This window comes from Tasmannia lanceolata, unplaced genomic scaffold (genome assembly GCF_043159265.1).
Source record: "Tasmannia lanceolata isolate RefF3 unplaced genomic scaffold, GAP_Taslan_0.1 ptg000012l, whole genome shotgun sequence".
Taxonomy (NCBI): domain Eukaryota; kingdom Viridiplantae; phylum Streptophyta; class Magnoliopsida; order Canellales; family Winteraceae; genus Tasmannia; species Tasmannia lanceolata.
The window spans coordinates 185,133-203,918 of NW_027518689.1; the positions used below are offsets into that span (position 1 = coordinate 185,133).

An 18,786-nucleotide genomic window follows, 5' to 3' on the forward strand; every position below is an offset into this window, starting at 1 on the left:
CCATCCCCCATTGCCACACACACACACGTGTGTGTCTCTGTATGTGTATTAAAATACAAACATATACGTACCATGTTGCTCTGTTTTTTTCTCAATTCTCATTCTGCTGGTATCCAATTATAATTGCAATCCTATAATACAAATCATTGTTTTGACCTATTGTCAAGGGCTAACCATTATTTTGTATTATAGGATTACAATTATAGTTACATTAAGAGACCATATAATACAAATCATTGTTTTGACCTATTGTCAAGGGCTAACCATTATTTTGTATTATAGGATTACAATTATAGTTACATTAAGAGACCATGATCAAAGTTGGATACCAGTGGGACATTATATCCTCCTCGAAGAAATTAATCATATAATTTCATGATAGATATGAGGAAAGTGTTTCTTGTCGGTCGGCTAGAGAACCTTCTCTAGTCCGCCGACCAAAAACACAGTGGGCCCATGTTGTTTGGATGACCCAAAAAATCAGCTCCATAGGATTATCCTAGGCCTTCGATTTGTGCCCAAATAATCAGCTCCATGTACATATATATTACTGTCTTTTATCATAATTCTTTTTCCTTTTTTCTCAGCCTCCCATATGATCAGTAGCAAGAAGATACACATGAACAGTGACATGGATAAGTGGCCCGAACTTCCAAATGACCTCTTAGCAGTGGTCTTCGATCATCTCCTTCTCTCCATCGTTCGTATCCGGTTTGGTGCTGTGTGCTCATCCTGGTATCAATTCACCATGGAAAATTGCCACTGGTTGGACTTTCACTACCAACTTCCATTTATGTTGGTCTATGATAAAGAGCGTACGGAAACTCGTAACTTCTACAATATCACTGAAAATAAGTTTTATGATATTCAGTTACCAGAATTTCATGGAAAATGGTGTTGTGGGTCTTCCAAGGGATGGGTGGTCACAGTAGATGAGAGCACAAACATCCATCTATTAGATCCCTTCACAAGTACTCAAATTCAGCTTCCCTCACTCGATAAATTTCCTGACCCGCAATTCATTTCTTGGCCTGAACTACCATGGGACTACACGTATATCGTCGAGACTCTTGTATTGGCGAATTCTATTTCAACACTGGACTACTTTATTGTTACAATTGTCGCTAGTTAGCTGAAATTGTCCTTTCAGGTATATTCGCAAGGCTCTCCTATCAGCTAATCCTCTTTCAACACCTGATTACGTTGTTGTTACCATTGTCTCTAGTATGCTGAAGTTGTCCTTCTATAAACCTGGAGATGAAAAATGGACTACTTTAGAGAATCAATGGGGTCCTTATGAAGATGTCATATATTACAAGGACAAATTCTATGCAATTACTTCCAACGATGCTGTTGTAACTTGTGAATTTGCTTCTAATTATTTTCCCAAGTTTACAGTAGTTACCCCACCATCTAGAGAATTATGTTCTAAAAGGCATCTAGTGGAATCTTGCGGGAAGCTGTTGAAGGTTTCAAGTCGTCACGAATGGAATCCTGGTTATGACTACGATGAGAATAGAAATTTAATCCAACCTATTCCAGAGTGGGCTTATAGGACTGTGTGGTTCAATATTTTTGAATTGGATGAAGACACAAGAAAGTGGATCAAGACTGAAAACTTAGGCGATCAAACGTTGTTCTTGGGATATAATAGCTCCTTCTCTCTCTCAGTTCGTGACTTTCCCCATTGCAAGGGTAATTGCATCTACTTCACAGACAGCAATGGCGATGCACCAGATTGTAATTATGATAATGGCATTTATAACTTGGAGGATAAGAGTTTTAAACGTATAAACTTTTTCCACCGGATTACGAAGCCTCTTTGGGTCCCTCGATATTTAGGTAAGTGAATCCCATTTAATTATTTATTAGCTTCCTCTTTATTCTTAATTTTCCTCATTAGTGGTTTGATCATAATGTAACCAAACTTACTAGGTTTGGATTCAATTTAGTGAAGCAATGGAAAATTGTCATTAATTGTTTATTTGTTGCCTTAATTTTGAGTTCAATAATCAGTTTTGGACTCAAAATCGATTCTCAAAATCCAAAGGCCCAAGTCGTTATTATGACAGCCGATTGTCACTCCAAAATCTATAATTGTTTTTGATAATTGCACCAACTCCATTAAACCTTATGTAACCTTATGTAACTAATAATCAGTGAAACACGTCTAAGACGTATTGAACACCTTCTTCGCCAAAAACCCAAAAAGAGAAAAAAATAGAAGATTTACCAAAACCCATAAAATCTCATTCTTGTATTACCGGAGGAGCTTGTTGGGGATTTCCTTTGTCATCTCGTCTTTAGGAAAACCGGTCCCTTTTTTACGTGAACCTCGACAAATGCATAACCAAATATTGAATTCTTCATTTTCTATGTGTTGAGAAAATCCGCCGGGTAGAACAATCCGATCGCACACAAATTAAACGGAAAAGAAAAGTGATAAATCAAGCAAGCCACAAGATGAACACCAAGATTTTACGTGGTTCGGCAAAGCCTACTCCACGGGCGAGAAACACTATCTTCCACTATGAGAAACGCAATACACAAGGATTACAATGGATTTAAACCAAAACCCAAAACCTGCAACCCTTTTCTTACTTCTCAAACCCATGACCGTACCCAAGAGTAACCCGAAAGAAACCCATAAGAGAAAACCCAAAAGAAAAGGAACCCCAAGAGAAAGCTCCGAAGGAATCCAAGAAAAAACCTACTTTTTTTCTTCTCCTTCTCTCCGTCTCTCTCTCTCTCTCTCTCTCTCTCTCTCTCTTGTTGAGAAAATCCGCCGGGCAATCCGATCTGATCGTGCACAAATTAAACAGAAAAATAAAAGTAACCTCAAGAGAAAGTTCCAAAGGAATCCAAGAAAAAACCCACTTTTTTTCTTCTCCTTCTCTCCGTCTCTTTCTTTCTCTCTCCTCTTTGCACGTTCTCACTCTAAGAGAAACAACCCTCTTTTCATCCTAGTGTTTCTCCCAAAACACCTCAAAATAGAAGTTTCTAATTTAATGCCTTTGCCTTCCCACCCAAGCAACACTTGGTGGGTGGGAAATAAGGCAACTTTCCTAAAAACTTCCACCTTGGCTTATTTTCCAGCCACCTAAAGATTTTCCATTGATGTCGTTACCGGTTCGCTATCACCGCAAACCACCACTGGCCTTTTGAAGTACTAGCTACACACTCTCGAATCACCTTGGTTTTGACTCCTCCCGATTCGATTAACACAGCCAATGCACATGTGTAGTTGCCAACCCGCTGACTCACCCAGGTACTATCATCTTTCCACCATCCTCTGCAACTTGGAAATCTGTCTTTGCACCAACTGCGAAAGAGACCTTACGTGTATGCACACTATTACCCTGTTTCCATCTAGCCATCGAGATCTTAGGAACACTAGTCACCGTGTCCTTAACCAGACGATACTATCCGCCACACTTCTCGCCTTTCATCAGAACCATACAACCGCGTGTGATTTTCATGGCTCCACCTGCAGCTGAAAAACTGCAACCCCTTGAGTCCAACCGGCCAAGAGATATTAGATTTTTCCGTATCTTTGGGACATACGCCACACCACCCAAAGTACGAACCACTCCATCGAACATCTTGATCTTTACCGTCCCAACTCCCGTGACGTCACAAGTATACCCGTCACCCAAGGACACTACACCAGCCCTTGTCTCCTGGAACGTATCAAAATATTCCCTCCTGGAGCATACATGAACATAGCACCCTGAATCTAAAATTCACTCATCATGAGGAGAAGTGTGATTACCTGTGGAGACTATGAGAACGTCTTCAAACTCTTCGCTCTGTTCATCCGTTACCGCCACCACAGTATTCGTAGCACCATTGTCCACCTGGTCAGCTCGCTTTGGACAATCCCGCTTGATGTGTCCATATTCTTTGCAACAGTAACCTCGCCGACCCTGGATCTTGACTTACATTTTCCTGATCCCCTGTTAGATGACCTTCCTCTTTAATTCCCACCATGAACAACCAACCCTTGTTCTTCACTTACACCAAGAACAGGTTTCTTCTGCATCATTCGATAAGAGCGACACCGTGACTTCCTCTAACTTAATAATATCTTTACCATACAATAAAGTTGTCAACAGGTTGTCATACGAATCAGGAAGAGAAGTAAGAAGCAAAAGGGCCTTGTCTTCTTCCTTCAACTTTTCATCAACCTTGTGGAGTTGATCCACAAGCCCGTTGAACACCGTGATGTGTTGTAGAAGATCTCCGCCTTCCTGCATCTTCAACCTGTACAATTGCCGCTTCAGATACAACCGATTGGCCAAGCTTTTTGGCATATAAAGCTTTTCCAACTTCTCTCATAATTTAGGCGCATCTTCCTCTTCTATAACGTTAAACATAACGTTATATGCCAGACATAGTCGAATCGTGCTGACCGCCTTCGACTCGATGTCTTCCCACTCTGCACCCATCATTTTCTCCGGCTTCCCATCCTTTTCCTTCAACGCCTTAGCCAAGCCCTGTTGAACCAGGATGTCCTTCACCCTCATCTGCCATATGGTGAAACTCCCAATTCTGTCAAATCTGTCGATGTTGAACTTAGTAGAACTTGATTTTACTGCCATCTTAGATTACTCCGCACTTCACGGTGTAGCACGCCACCTCGAACAAGAATCTTTCTTGGATAATCTTTCTACTCCCAAAGATCACTCAAACCGCGATCCAACCACAACACACACAATCACTCCATCCGACCTCGACGATCACTCCACCTGAGCTCTGATACCACTTGTGGAGAAATCCGCTGGGTAAAACAATCCGATTGCACACAAATTAAACGGAAAAGAAAAGTAATAAATCAAGCAAGCCACAAGATTTTACGTTGTTCGGCAAAGCCTACTCCACGGGCGAGAAACACTATCTTCCACTATGAGAAATGCAATATACAAGGATTACAATGGATTTAAACCAAAACCCAAAACCCGCAACCCTTTCCTTGCTTCTCAAACCCACGACCATACCCTAGAGTAACCCGAGAGAAACCCACAAGAGAAAACTCAAAAGAAAAAGAACCCCAAGAGAAAGCTCCAAAGGAATCCAAGAAAAAACCCACTTTTTTTCTTCTCCTTCTCTCCGTCTCTTTATTTCTCTCTCCTCTTCTTTCTCCCTTAGGGTAGCTGTCATACCCCAAGCCTCTCGCTCGTCGTCTCTTGCTTTTCATCCAAGAGAGAAAACCCACTCTCTTTTAGTATTTAAGTTTTCCTCAAAACCTAAAAAAGTAGCTTTCCTTTTTTCCTCTTGCCTTCCCTCCCAAGCAACACGAGCAAAGCATAACCAAACATTGAATTCTTCATTTTCTATGGAATTTCTTTTTTTTTGCAAAAACAATTGTTAGATCCAACCTAAATACTTCTATCTCATTGAAAAATGATCAATATATCCTTATCTCATGATAAATGACTAAATTACACATTTCTCTTTGAAAAAAATCAAAATACCCTTATCTTATAGAAAAAAGATGAAGTACACTTATCACAAGGAAAATGATTGAAATACTCTAAACTCATAAACGATGACCAAAGTATTGCTATCTCGTAGAAAATGGCAACATGTCCATATCTTGTGAGAAATTATCAAAATAACTGATATAGTTGAATATGAACAAAATACCCGTACCTCATGAGTGTCGGTGAAAATATTCTTACCTCAGAATACCTCAGAAGAATCTCCAAAGTTTTAGAAGTTGATGAAGAGCCAAAGAATAAGGAGAAAAGATGATAGAACTCTTGGATCACAATAAACATGACTTCAAGTGAGTATGGGGACCGGCTCTATGGATCACGTACCTCCCAAACCCCACAATTGCTCAAATCCAGCTCTCGTGTATTTTCTTTTCCCTTGCTTGTTTTGAGTTTGCCTTCAATGGTATCATGACTCTTGTTGTTCGGCCCTTTTCCGTAGACATTGTTCTAAGGATTGGGCAATGGTCTTGTTCCTGCTATTGTATCATCTTTCTTTTTTGGGTCCGCCTAACTAGGTTACCCATCACCTCTCTCTCTCTCTCTGTTTAACATGTAGCATATATCTAATACTAAGGTGCGCTTGATGCCACATGAATCCACAGAAGTGCGATTATGCATCGTTCATGTGACACACTTTAGATGATCATGCCACATTGGTTTGCTAGCTAAAATGTTATTCATGCATTGTTCATGTGGTACGCTTTAGGTGATCGACTCCATTGATCTAGTGGGTCACCTTCGGTTTTGCCAATTTAGCATGTGGCACATATAAAGTTTGTCAATTGAGCATGGGGCACATACTAAGGGTGAAAATGTATGTCTTTTACATGCACAATATATTGGAGCATTAAAAATTAAATATCCCCTATGTTTTCTTATTGGAGCAAAAGTAAACATTGTACAATACAAGGGGAACAATCATTCTTCTTCCTGTCTTTTGCTTCCTTTTTGCGACAAATCTGGAGACTATGAAGTGAACGAATATATAACTACTACGAGGAGGCCCTCTGGAAGGCATTTCGACCTTGGTCCTATAGTTTCTGTTGGTATTTTAATACAAAATAGCCCTTGTTGATATTTTACAAAGTTTTTTTGTTTACAAAAAGTAGCCATTTTGGTTTGGAAAATGAGTTTGCTCACTTCCTTCACAAAAGCGAATAGTCCCGTATTGGAAAGTGGAGAAAAGCTTCATGTGTTTATATAGCTTTTCACTTCTTTAGTTTTGTGAATGAGAAGAAGAGAAAGGGGCCTATGCGCATAAGCCACCAAGTGGACCGCCTGGCCCGGCTCGGCCGGCCACGGTTGTGAGTCATGGTTTTCCTTCCCCTATGCTATTATTTATTAGGTAAGCCGGCGTACCTGGGTAAGGCGGCTTACTTAAACGTCGATTAACTGGGTAAATTGCTGCCATTATTTTACGAATAATTGCCCCATTCCTGAACGTTGTGGCTGTTGGAATGTGACCGTTCACTTCTGTAACGTCTCTTGAACGGCTCTTTTCTTAAAGGGCATCTTTACTCCATTAAAGGATGTGTTGAACGGACATGTCTTGGCTGAAGTTCTCAATGTTTTCTAACATAACATAACAAAAAACCCTACAGAAGTTTACTGTTTCTTCTTGTTTTTCATTATCTTTTTGTAAACAAAGCTTTCTTCCTTCCTCTTTCTATTTTATGTATTTTGTTGGGCAATTAGAGTGTTCGAGTGGTTCGAATATCTTTGATCATGTAGTTCTTGGAGATCGACGGTGCGTCGGGCTGTTGTATTCTCGGGGTGATTGCGGTCAGTAATCTGCTGCATCAGAATTAGTTTCCGCAAGGGCGTAAATTCACCTTAAAGAGAGTGACATAGTTCGTGCCTCATCTCGCCGCATCGGAAAAGGTTTTATTAACGTTGTTTGTTTGTTTTTTCTGTTCCTTAACAGAAGTTTGGTAAGCCATATATTACCTAAATCCACAACAGTTTCTCCAGCATTAGAGGAGAATTCAGTCTGCAAGAGGTGGCCCATCAGCAAGACTCTCCTCCACAACTACATTGGTTGAGTAGAGACACTCTGGTTGGTGTGGGTCTTGTCCCTCCTTCGAATTTTATTTATTCATTTGAAAATTTACCATTTAAACAAGGTATCTTAGATATTTCATTTGAAAATTTACCCCTTGATTAGGGTATTTGAGACATTTTAGTTATAGATGCTAATTCAGCACAATGACTTTTGCTTCACACATTTAACGTTCCACTTTTTTCTGAAAACACATTATGTCTTTCCTAGAATAAATGTGCCGATTTTATTTAATGAAAGATAGGTGCCCTTGCAAACACCTAGCCTTAAGGATGCCCCATTGGATCAACATCACCCAATCACATTTTATAATGGTACTAAAAAAATACAAAGTAAAGGAATGGTGAATCTGATTACTGGTGTGGATTTTATTGGGGTGCTCTTGTGGCTACGTTTTTTTTATTATTGAACAATTACCAATGGGAGACAAAAATTAGGCAGAATTATCAACAGGACCCATGCTTTTCAGAAATTATCAACAAGGGACAAAAGAGGTCTTGTCATTAAAAGTTTGACGAAAATGCCCTTTTCTTAAGCAACACGTTTTGCTTTTCCACTTTTCCCTCCTCTCTTCTTTCCCTCTTTTTTTTACTTTTTCATTTTCAACTTTGTTTTTTTTACCTTATCAGTCATCTTCTTCATCATTTAGCCACCATTGGAGGTGGGAAAGCTCGAAAACTTGAAATGTGAGTTCATTCCCATCTATCTCTCTATATCTAGGTTTTGTTTTGCATTTCTTTTAGGATTTTGCATTTCTCCTTCTCCTTTTCAATGGAGGATGACGAAGATGAATCGTAGGGTAGAAAGAAAAAAAACAGTGAAACTGAACGAGTGAAAAAAAAACAGGAAGTAAGAACATGTTCATAAGGGACTTGATAAGCCCATTCGGAATTTGGTAGCCCTATTTTGATACTGGATAACCCCACCCTAGAGACTTGCAAACCCCCTTCCAAAACTCCAGTACCATTGGGCAATTTTAAGGGACTTGATAAACCCATTCGTAAATTGGTAACCCCATTTTGATACTAGATAACCCCAATCCCAAATACTTGAAAACCTCCTTCCAAAACTCTAGTACCCTCGGCCAATTTTCAGGTACTTGATAAGCCCATTCGGAAATTGGTAACCCCATTTTAATACTTGGTAACCCCTTTCCCAGAGACTTAAAAACCCCCTTCCAAAACTCCAGTAACCTTGGCCAATTTTCAGGGACTTGATCACCCCATTCAGAAATTGGTAACCCCATTTTTTATACTAGATAACCTCAATCCTAGAGACTTGAAAACCCCCTTCCAAAACTCCAGTACACTTGGCCAATTTTTAAGCACTTGATATGCCCATTCGAAAATTGGTAACCCTACTTTTGAGAGTTACTAATTCCCTTCCAAAGGGTTGATAAACCCCTTCTGCTACAAAACCCCATGCCTATAGCAACTCTTCTAATGGCATTACAATTCTGCTTATGATAGAAAAAACAAAAGAAATGGATATTGTTTTCATTAAATGTGCTTCATGTATTACATCCTAATTTGGGTATTACCAAAAAAAAATTAAGTAAATCAAAAAATGTGTACCCATCCATTCATGTATTACATCAACTTTTTCTTATACAGCCACTTGTCTTCCAAAAAAGTGAGTGAAGCCATCATGCATTATCTCTAGAACACACAAAAAGTGAGTGAAGCTATCATGCATTATCTCTAGAACACACCCTAAAATACAACTACTTAAACCCTAAACAAGATAAATCAGAAACAATGGAATGAAAAATAGTGCAAAAACCTAAAAAAAGAAAAGAAAAACAAAACCTAGATATAGATGGTAAGAACTCAACATTCAAGTTTTCAAGATTTGCCAACAACAATGGTGGCTGAACAAGGAGGAAGATGAGAAGTAGGGTATAAAATCAAAAAAGTGATAATGGAAAAGTAAAAGAAGAGGGAAGAAGGAAAAAACAAGGTCAAAACGTGTTGTAAATGCCAAAGGGCATTTTCGTCCAACTTTTACTGACAAGACCTCTTTTGTCCCTCGTTGATAATTTTTGAAAAGCATGGGTCCTGTTGATAATTTCGCCTAATGTTTGTCCCACATTGGTTTGTTCCTTTCATTTTTTTGCAAGGGTGTCCGGTGCATTGGAATTCCTCTTACTGGAAATCCCACCTTTCATGGTTTTACAACTAAAGGAAAAAGGTTCGGTGTTCATGATTTAAAAAGGGAAATGATTTTAGCACTCCATTGTTTTGATATGTCGCCTAGGTTTCTTCTCTTTTAGTGCTTAAAGGGCTGTCAAAAGATTATTTACAATTCCTAAAAGAGTTCCCAAAAAGCTACAACCCAATTAAAAACAAAAAGAAGAGCTACTTTCTCGACATATCAAAACAATGGAGTGCTAAAATCATTTCCCTTTAAAAAGAGGCTACAGTTAGGGAACTGAGATATCTTCCCTTTTTTTATCCTAGGGCCACCCCTCTAGTGCATTTATGACTACTCTTTTTATAAGGGTGGCTCGGGGAAGAAAAGGGGCCCAATATATCACTTCCTCGTATTTATCATCTGTCAATTTTAAGCTTAGGCCCATCTCAATTGTGGCGGTTGACCTTGCAAAAATATAAGTGTGGACCCTCTCACCTAACAGTGTTTTGTGTATACCAGTGTTAGCTAGCCGGATATGGGTCCTTGTATAATTTCTAAAGATTTTTCTATTTTTTCAATTTTCCTATTTTCCACGTGAGCATCTTAGAGATAGGGACATCTTTAGATTTTTTTTTTCCATTTTCTCATTTTCACTATATAAGGGTATTTTGGGTAATTTTCATAAGATAGGTTCATTTTGGGCATTTTTCATAATATAGGGGTATTTTAGGATTTTTTTCATTTTAGCTAATCTCTTATATTTTTCTTATTTGCTATTAGATATGGGTATTTAGGTCATTTTCATAAGATAGGGGCATTGTTATCATTTTTCATGACATTATGGTATTTTACTATTTTTTTGTTTTTAGAATTTTATAACTTTTTCTATTTCTATTTTTTCGCATTTTCCATGAGGTAAGGGTATTTTGATAAATTTTTATGATATTATATTTCTGGGTAGGAGTGCAACTTGGGTGTGGCGCAATCCTAACCCGACAGGTTCAACCCGATTTTGGCTCAGGTTGGGTTGGCATTTCCTCAGGTTAAGTTGGGAAAAGCCACCCCGATTTAATTTCGAGTTGGGTTAGGGTTGAGGCCTTGGCAACCTGACCCGAAACCAACCTCCGTCGTCTAATTTTATCATGATTTTACTGGGTTATGTTTTTTTTTCTGGTATATTTTTATTTGGTCCCAGGTGAACCAGAACCCAACCTTACTCAACTCGGCCTGATTTGAGTTAAATGGGTTTGGTTAGGGTTTAGAGATTTAGTGGCGGGTTGGAATAGGGTTGACCATCCTCAACTTGAGGCTCGGGTTGGGTCGCCTTAGGGTTGACGGAATGCTATCTCGAGTTGGGCCCCAACCTGTTCCAACCCGACCCGAGTTGCACCCCAGCCCGTAGTTTAGATTTTTTTTCTCCTTTTGAGGATTTATTTACTTGTAATTTTGTCCTTTTTTCTAGTACACTCATCCAACTAGCCATCCATAGATGGACCGTAGAAAAGAGTCCTGAATTGTCTCGTGATTGGACGGCTAAGATCAGTTTTACATGGCAAGGTGGTGGCCCACCATATTAAATGAAAGAAGCGAAAATTAGACACCTATTCTATTTTTAAATGAAGGAAAAATTATTAAAAAAATGCAAAGTTTTGGTTATATTGTGAACATGCAAAGGGTAGACATTAAATTTTATAAAAAAGGGGCTGTGAGTGAGAGAATATGGCTTTTAGGACAAATATACCCCCCTTGCTTTTTCCCACCACTTTTTGTGGTTCTAATCCCTATGTTATTCACCTACCCATTTGACCTTTTTCTTTCTTCTTCCCTAAGCCTTCCTCCTTCCAACGTGAAAACTCCATTGCCATAGTGAAAAAGCTCCATTGCCATACTAGCTGCTCTCTCATGCAACTCCACCCACGAAATGCCTTCATGCGAAAGTCCCTATCAAATCTCATACTATAGTTAGACAGACGATGGAGGACCTGAGGGAAAAAATATACTGGGGCCTGCTTATTTCAGTGATCTAAACCATTTACTTGCTGGGCCCTTTCATGTAGTGCCATAAAATCTTCTCTACAGGATGATCATAACCCTCTGATTTGTTAAGGCTGCTTTTATGGGATCCATTCATTCTAACCCTCTATAATCCTAATGGTTCAGATCATCCTATAAAGACCAATTTGGAAGCAAGTCCTATCTATCTACACCATGGCCCAAACAAATAAATGGTTTATGTTCACTAGGCCCCACCTGTGTCCCACCTAAGAAATATGGGATCCATAAGTTTGATTAGATTATCCTAGACCCTTGATCAAACAAGTGGTTCATCTAAGTTTGTTCCAAAAGATCTCATCTTATACCCCGGAACCACTAGGGAACCACATCTTATACCCCGTAACCACTAGGGAAGCACATTTTCTACCCCGGAACCACTAGGGAACCACATTTTATGCCCCGGAACCACTAAGGAACCACATTTTATACCCCGGAACTACTATGGAACCACATTTTATACCTCGGAACCACTAGGGAACCACATTTTATACCCCTGAACCACTAAGGAACCACATTTTATACCTCAGAAACCACTAGGGAACCACATTTTATACCCCATAACCACTAGGGAACCACATCTTATACCACAGAACCACTAGGGAACCACATTTTCTACCTCGGAACCACTAGGGAACCACATTTTCTACCTCGGAACCACTAGGGAACCACATTTTCTACCTCGGAACCACTAGGGAACCACATTTTATACCCCGGAACCACTAGGGAACCCTGCCTTAAACTCTGAGTCGGAAGTCCGAACCAATTGTCGGACTTTCGAATGGAAGCCAGTAGAAATGGCAAATCTACTGGTTTCCGTCGGAAATCCGAATGTTGGTTCGGACTTTCGAGTCGGAAGTCCAAAACAAACGTCGGAAATCCGACGAAAACCAGTAGAAATGGAGCTTTATCACGTTAGCAATGGAGTTTTTTTTCAAAACTACAATGGCAATTGAGCTTTATCATGTTGCAAATGAGTTTTTTTCAACACCACAGTGGCAATGGAGCTTGAAAATGCTGGCAATGGAGTTTTTTTTTTCAAAACTACAATGGCAATGGAGCTTGGAAACGTTGCCAATGGAGTTTCCCGTTAGAAGGCTTGTGAAAGGCTTAGGGAAGAAGAAAACAAAAAGGTGATATGGGTAGGTGAGAAACATAGGGATTAGAGCCTCTAAAAAGGGTGGGAAAAGCAAGGGGGTATAGTTGTCCCAAAACCAAAATTTTCGTACCTAACAATAGACCTGGCAAACGGGTGGGTCGGGCCGGGTCAACCCGCGGGTGATGCGGGTGCGGGTCCACGGGTCGGGTGAGGAAATGACCCGCATTTTTGCGGGTCAGAATTTAGGTGACCCGCGCGGCCCGCGGGTGGGACGGGTCAACCTGCGGGTCACCAGCAAATATGGCGATTGTAATAATTCTCTTGATTTGACAGCATCTGTTTTTTCCGTAACTGTCATAACTTTCTATATTTTGTTGGTATTTTTTTCGTAATTTTACAACTTTATAACCATTTCCAGGTAATTTTCCATTTAAAACTTTATAACTTTAGCCATTTTACTTTTTCTGTGTAATGATTACTTTTTTTGGTTTGCTAGCACATCTTTGCACCACGATGGCCACATGCAGAGAAGTTGCCAAAGGAGAAGTTTGGTAGCAAATTCTTATAAAATAAAAAACAGAAGGAAATGTTATCAACACTACTGTTTCTTATGAGCGCACTCTCACTTTATTAAAAGTATGGTATGGCCCACACCATAGGATGATCCTAACCCTCCAATCTGAATGTTAGAGGGTTGATCCTAACCCTCTATAGATCGGAGGGTTAGAATCAACCGATGGAAATAATTTTGGGCCATAACCTATTTAGGCTATGGCCCATCTAATGGACGGTTTGGATAATCCTATGGTGCGGGCCATACCTTACTTTTTATAAAGTGAGGAGTTCCCTCATAAAAAACAGTAGTGCTGATAACATTTTCAAAAAAAATTAAAAAATACGGTAAAAATGCGGGTGCCCGCGGGTTGACCCGACCCGACCCGTGTTTTTGCGGGTTGGGTCACCCGTGGGTTAGATTTTGACGGGTCACTAAAACTTAGACCCGTGCCCGCAAATTTGCGGGTGGGTCGGGTCGACCCGCAGGCACGGGTCGCTTTTGCCAGGTCTACCTGACAGCCCCTACTTTATGAATTTGAAATGTCTGCCCTTGATTTACAATAAAACTAAATCTTTACATTTTTTTAATAATTTTCCCTTTAATGAAAAGCTATTAAGAGAAAAAAATTATCTTAAGAAGGAATTTGCTGGGCTATTTTCACGGAAAGCCATTTAGCAGGTGACTTTTGGACGAGAGAATAGCCACCTACGATGAACCAAAAGGAACATGATATCTTCACTTTGACGGAAAAAATCCCCTATAAAAATGTCTGTTAACTTTCAAAGGTGAGAAAAACGTTAAAGGGGTGAATTTATTCTCAAGTAACGAACCATTCTCACAGTAAACGTTAGGGGGATTTTATCCGTACAATCAAGGCAGTTTTAAGGGAATAAATCGTGCTACTCTCTCTGCCTCTCGTGAATCACGTGATTAACCTCTTCCTTCTCTCTCTTGAAATGAGAAATAACTGCGACAAAGAGAATTTCATTTGTACTTGTTGATTTACTGGAAGATCTTCTTGGTTATCTTAGCAGTAGATTTCCTTATTTCGTACTATAGGATGTTCTCTTTAATATTAGTTTTCTTTTATTTTTTTTGAAAAGGAAGTTTTCTTTTATTTTGATCTTGTTTTCTTAGTATCCCTTAGGATTTGGGAAGTTTGGATTGTTTCCTAAATAGTAGAAATGTTAATTCTATAAGTATGTAATCTCTTTCTTTGTAACGTATGAATAGAAAGCAAGGACTGTTTTAGGAGATTTGGCCATCTCGAATAGGGCTACATTGTTTCTTTCTCTCTTATTTTTACTTTTATCCAATGGTTCGTATCATCTTGTATCAGAGCTATGGCTAAAGACAGTCATGCTACCCGAAACCAACGGATGGAGGCAGAGATTTGATCACTTAAGGAAGGCTACGAAGAGCACGGACGTATTCTTGAAGATATTCTAAAGAAATTGATGGCCATAGATGCAACATACAAAGTTTAGTCGCATCAAAGGTTCAAGACGAAGTGGATAATGCCCTCATAGCACCACAAGTAAATCAAGGAAATCTTGAGGATGTGCAAACACATCTCTGTACCCTCCGTTTAGAATTTCCTAGATTTGACGGATCCGATCCAGCCGGATGGGTTTTTAGTGCTGAACAATTTCAAAGGTTCAATAAAATACTCAATGAGCGTATGGTAGATTTGGCATCGATCCACCTTACTGGGGATGCAAGACCATGGTTTTGTTGAATGGAGAAGACCATGGGTGTAATAACAAGGTCACAATTCAGGCATGCTCTATGTGCTCGGTTTGGGCTGCCCGGAAGCGATGATTCAGGAGGAGCACTATCAAAATTAGAACAAACGGAATCTGTTCGGGAATATCAATCACAGTTTGAGCGATTGGTCAACCGAACCATACGATTGAATCATTCTTAATCGAATGTTTTATTTCAGGCCTTCGTAACGATATCCGGACCGGTGTTAAAATGTTTCAACCGATTACTCTCCAGCATGCTTCCCAACTAGCCTTGTTGTTACATGAGGAATTATCTCTAGCCAGTGGACGAGACTCGCGCCCTCCTCTACTAAATCTATCGATGTCTACTCCTACGGCAGTTGCCCTCATAAAGGAAGGACCATTACCTGCAAAAAAATTAACACCTACCAAATTGATCGAGCGGCACAAGAAAGTGTTGTGTTGTAATTGTGATGAGAAGTATAGCCCCTTCCATCAATGTCGAGGACAGTTGGGGATATTAGAAGGATTTGGATTTGAGAACGAGGAAGACGAAATAATACAAGTAGAAGGATCTTAGTCCTTGAGGACAAGGACTCTTAAGAGGAAGGGAATGTTACGTACCCAAGATTTGCTGGAAGATCTTCTTGATTTCCTTAGTAGTAGATTTCCTTATTTCTTATTATAGTCAGGATATTCTCCTTAATATTAGTTTCCTTTTATTTTTATCTTGTTTCCTTAGTATCCTTTAGGGTTTGGGAAGTTTGGATTGTTTCCTAAATAGTAGAAATGCTAATTCTATAAGTATGTAAGCTATGAAGATTTGGCCATTTCGAACAGGCTTACATTGTTTCTCTGTCTCTTATTTTTAGGGTTCGTATCAGTACTGTTGAGATTCCTTTTAGTTTTTATTTAAACAGTGTAGTAGGCTTTTTCTTCTTAAACCAATCCACTGTAGTAGGCTTTTGTTGAACATTGTAGTGTAGTAGGCTTTCATTCTTCTTCTCTTACCTGTTTCTATCTTTCAATGGATATGGAACCTCCTCCACCTCCTCAACCTCCTGCTTATTATTGTGAATCCTGTAACAGAGAATTTACCACTCCAAAACAATTTAAAACTCATCACAAGCATGATACCGAAATATGCCCAATTTGCAACAACCATTTCCGATACCCAAACGATCTTGGGAATCACAGGTAAAGAAGGAATCCTTGGTGAGTTTCATTTTTCTTCTTCTTTTTTTGTATGTTGATTTTTTTAGCTGCTAATGGTTTTCTTTCTATGAAACGTCCAAAAACAACATGTTTTGTGGGTTTTCTTTCCTTGAAAAACCTCTAGACTACTCGCAAGTTGTCTCGCTACCGCCCGCTTTCTTTCTGTCAAAAGTTTATGGGAACACTAATAACTTTTGACAGCTGTATGAATAATAAAAGACTAGCTGGTGCAACTATCAAAACATGGTAATGCCAACATCAGTAGCATCTAATAGGTTCCGAGTGGGCACTGATATTGGCACTGCAATGATTTGATAATGGCCGAACGCACCTTGTCTTTCCACACTTCTATACAAGTAGCATTTTTGGCCCATACGGTTGTTGAATAATGGCCCCACCCAAAAAATAACATGAGATATAAAAGGGTGGGCCCCCACACAAATGCATGTGTGGGTCCCATCCGATGTACGTGTTTTAGTTGTGTAGGTGGGACCCACCCTATCCAAACAGTGTAAAACGGTAGACCCCACCCTTTTTCAATTTGAAAATATTTAATAAAATATGCACCTTTTATGTCACCCCATGTATTTGGTCCATATTAACCTATGAAATATTACTATTTTAAACTTTTCCGCGGGTGGTATTAACAAAGCCAAGGGGTTTTTTCCTGGGCTATCAAGAGTGTAGAGCCAGAGAGCCATGTCTCTTCCTATCTTGTTCTACGTTGAGTTTCAAATAGGGGTTTTCAGTCCTGATAGATTTTTTTTTTGAAAAGGATTCAGTCCTGATAGATTGCCCAATCATTTTTGGGTTTTAGGATGAATAGGAGGATTTTAATGCTTTTGGACAGTGAAATCTTTTTCATCTAAGTTATAGTTTGTTGATGCATAAGGGTTTAAGGGATAAGATGGCCCATGCTTGCATGTATTCTACATTTGATATTACTATACAGAGATGTTTCTTTCTTGAATGCATTTGGGATGATTTCTCTAGGTCTTAGTGACTTTTCTACTGCTTATATTTTCTTTTACCTTGGTTTCTAATTTTGCAGACACATACGAGTTGAAGGACTTATCATGCAACTGTTTCGGAGTGGCGAAAGAGTTAGTGGGTTTATCTGTTAGTAGTTGTTGCAGTCATGGGTTAGTGATATGTTAGTAGTTGTTGCAATCATGAGTTAGTGGGCTGATCTGTTACTAGTTGTTGGACTCATGGGTCATAGGAGTTACAGTTTCTGTGTGTTTCTGTGTATAGCCAGTTATGTAGGAGTTTACCATGTGGACTCAGTTATGCACCAAGTTTCTTTTCCGTTACGTGCAGTCCTCTGTTTGTATTAATGAACATGATGAATGAAAAAGTTCAGTTCCGGTAAATTAAACCTATATTTTCTACACCGGAACCACTAGGGAACCACATTTTCTACCTTGGTCCATATTAACCAATGAAATATTACTATTTTAAACTTTTCCGCTGGTGGTATTAACAAAGCGAAGGGGTTTTTCCCTGGGCTATCAAGAGTGTAGAACCAGAGAGCCATGTCTCTTCCTATCTTGTTCTACGTTGAGTTTCAAATAGGTACCCAAAACCCTTCTCGGTTTGCAATCCTGATAGATTGCCCAATCATCTTTGGGTTTTAGGTTGAATAGGAGGATTTTAATGCTTTTGGACAGTGAAATCTTTGTCATCTGAAGTTATGGTTTGTTGGTGCATAAGGGTCTAAGGGATAAGATGGCTCATGCTCGCATGTATTCTACATTTGATATTACTATACAGAGACGTTTCTTTCTTGAATGCCTTATATTTAAGATGATTTCTCTAGGGCTTAGTGACTTTTCTATGGCTTATATTTTACTTTATCATGGTTTCTAATTTTGCAGACACATATGGGCTGAAGGACTTATGATGCAACTGTTTCGGAGTGGTGAAAGAGTTAGTGGGTTTATCTGTTAGTAGTTGCTCCAGTCATGGGTTAGTGATATGTTAGTAGTTGTTGCAATCATGGGTTAGTGGGCTGAGGAAGAAGAAGGTGGTAGATGAGAAAGTAATAAGTGCATAGGGATAGGTGCAAAAAGGTGAAGGAAAAAAAGAGGTAAGAGGGGTATATATGGCTTTGATGAGAAGGTAATAAGTGCATACGGATAGGTGCAATAAGGTGGAAGGAAAAAAGAGGTAAGAGGGGTATATCTATCCTAAAAGTCATCTTCTCTCACCTGACAGCACATTTTTTATAAATTTCAAATCACTACCATTTATTCACAATTTAGACAAAACTTTGCAATTTTTTAATAATTTTCCCTAAAATAAATCTCCAAGAAAAATATCCTTACAATAACTTTTTCAGGAAAAAAATATTTTTAAGGAAAAAAATTTCTGCACATCCAAACATGCTTTAAAAGATGATGTGGATAGCTTATAAGTTTGTAACATGCGGGCGGTGTTTTCGTTTT

General features: G+C 39.2%; 1 protein-coding gene across 1 annotated transcript; it reads left to right on the forward strand.

Annotated features, from left to right (window-relative positions):
• The first annotated feature begins 619 nt into the window (after window positions 1-619).
• On the forward strand, window positions 620-18,289 carry LOC143887931 (F-box protein SKIP23-like). Its single transcript, XM_077392175.1, has 5 exons — window positions 620-1,053; window positions 1,151-1,842; window positions 17,391-17,481; window positions 17,594-17,707; window positions 18,217-18,289. The coding sequence occupies exons 1-5, from the start codon at window positions 620-622 to the stop codon at window positions 18,287-18,289; spliced, it is 1,404 nt and encodes a 467-aa protein (XP_077248290.1).
• Window positions 18,290-18,786: the final 497 nt, after the last annotated feature.

Coding starts and splice junctions, on each gene's coding strand:
- LOC143887931 (XM_077392175.1), top strand. CDS start 620: ATGAACAGTGACATGGATAAGTGGCCCGAACTTCCAAATGACCTCTTA. Junction 1,054..1,150: donor GAACTACCATGGGACTACAC/GTATATCGTCGA, acceptor TTGTCCTTTCAG/GTATATTCGCAAGGCTCTCC. Junction 17,482..17,593: donor AGTAGTTGTTGCAGTCATGG/GTTAGTGATATG, acceptor TTCTGTGTATAG/CCAGTTATGTAGGAGTTTAC.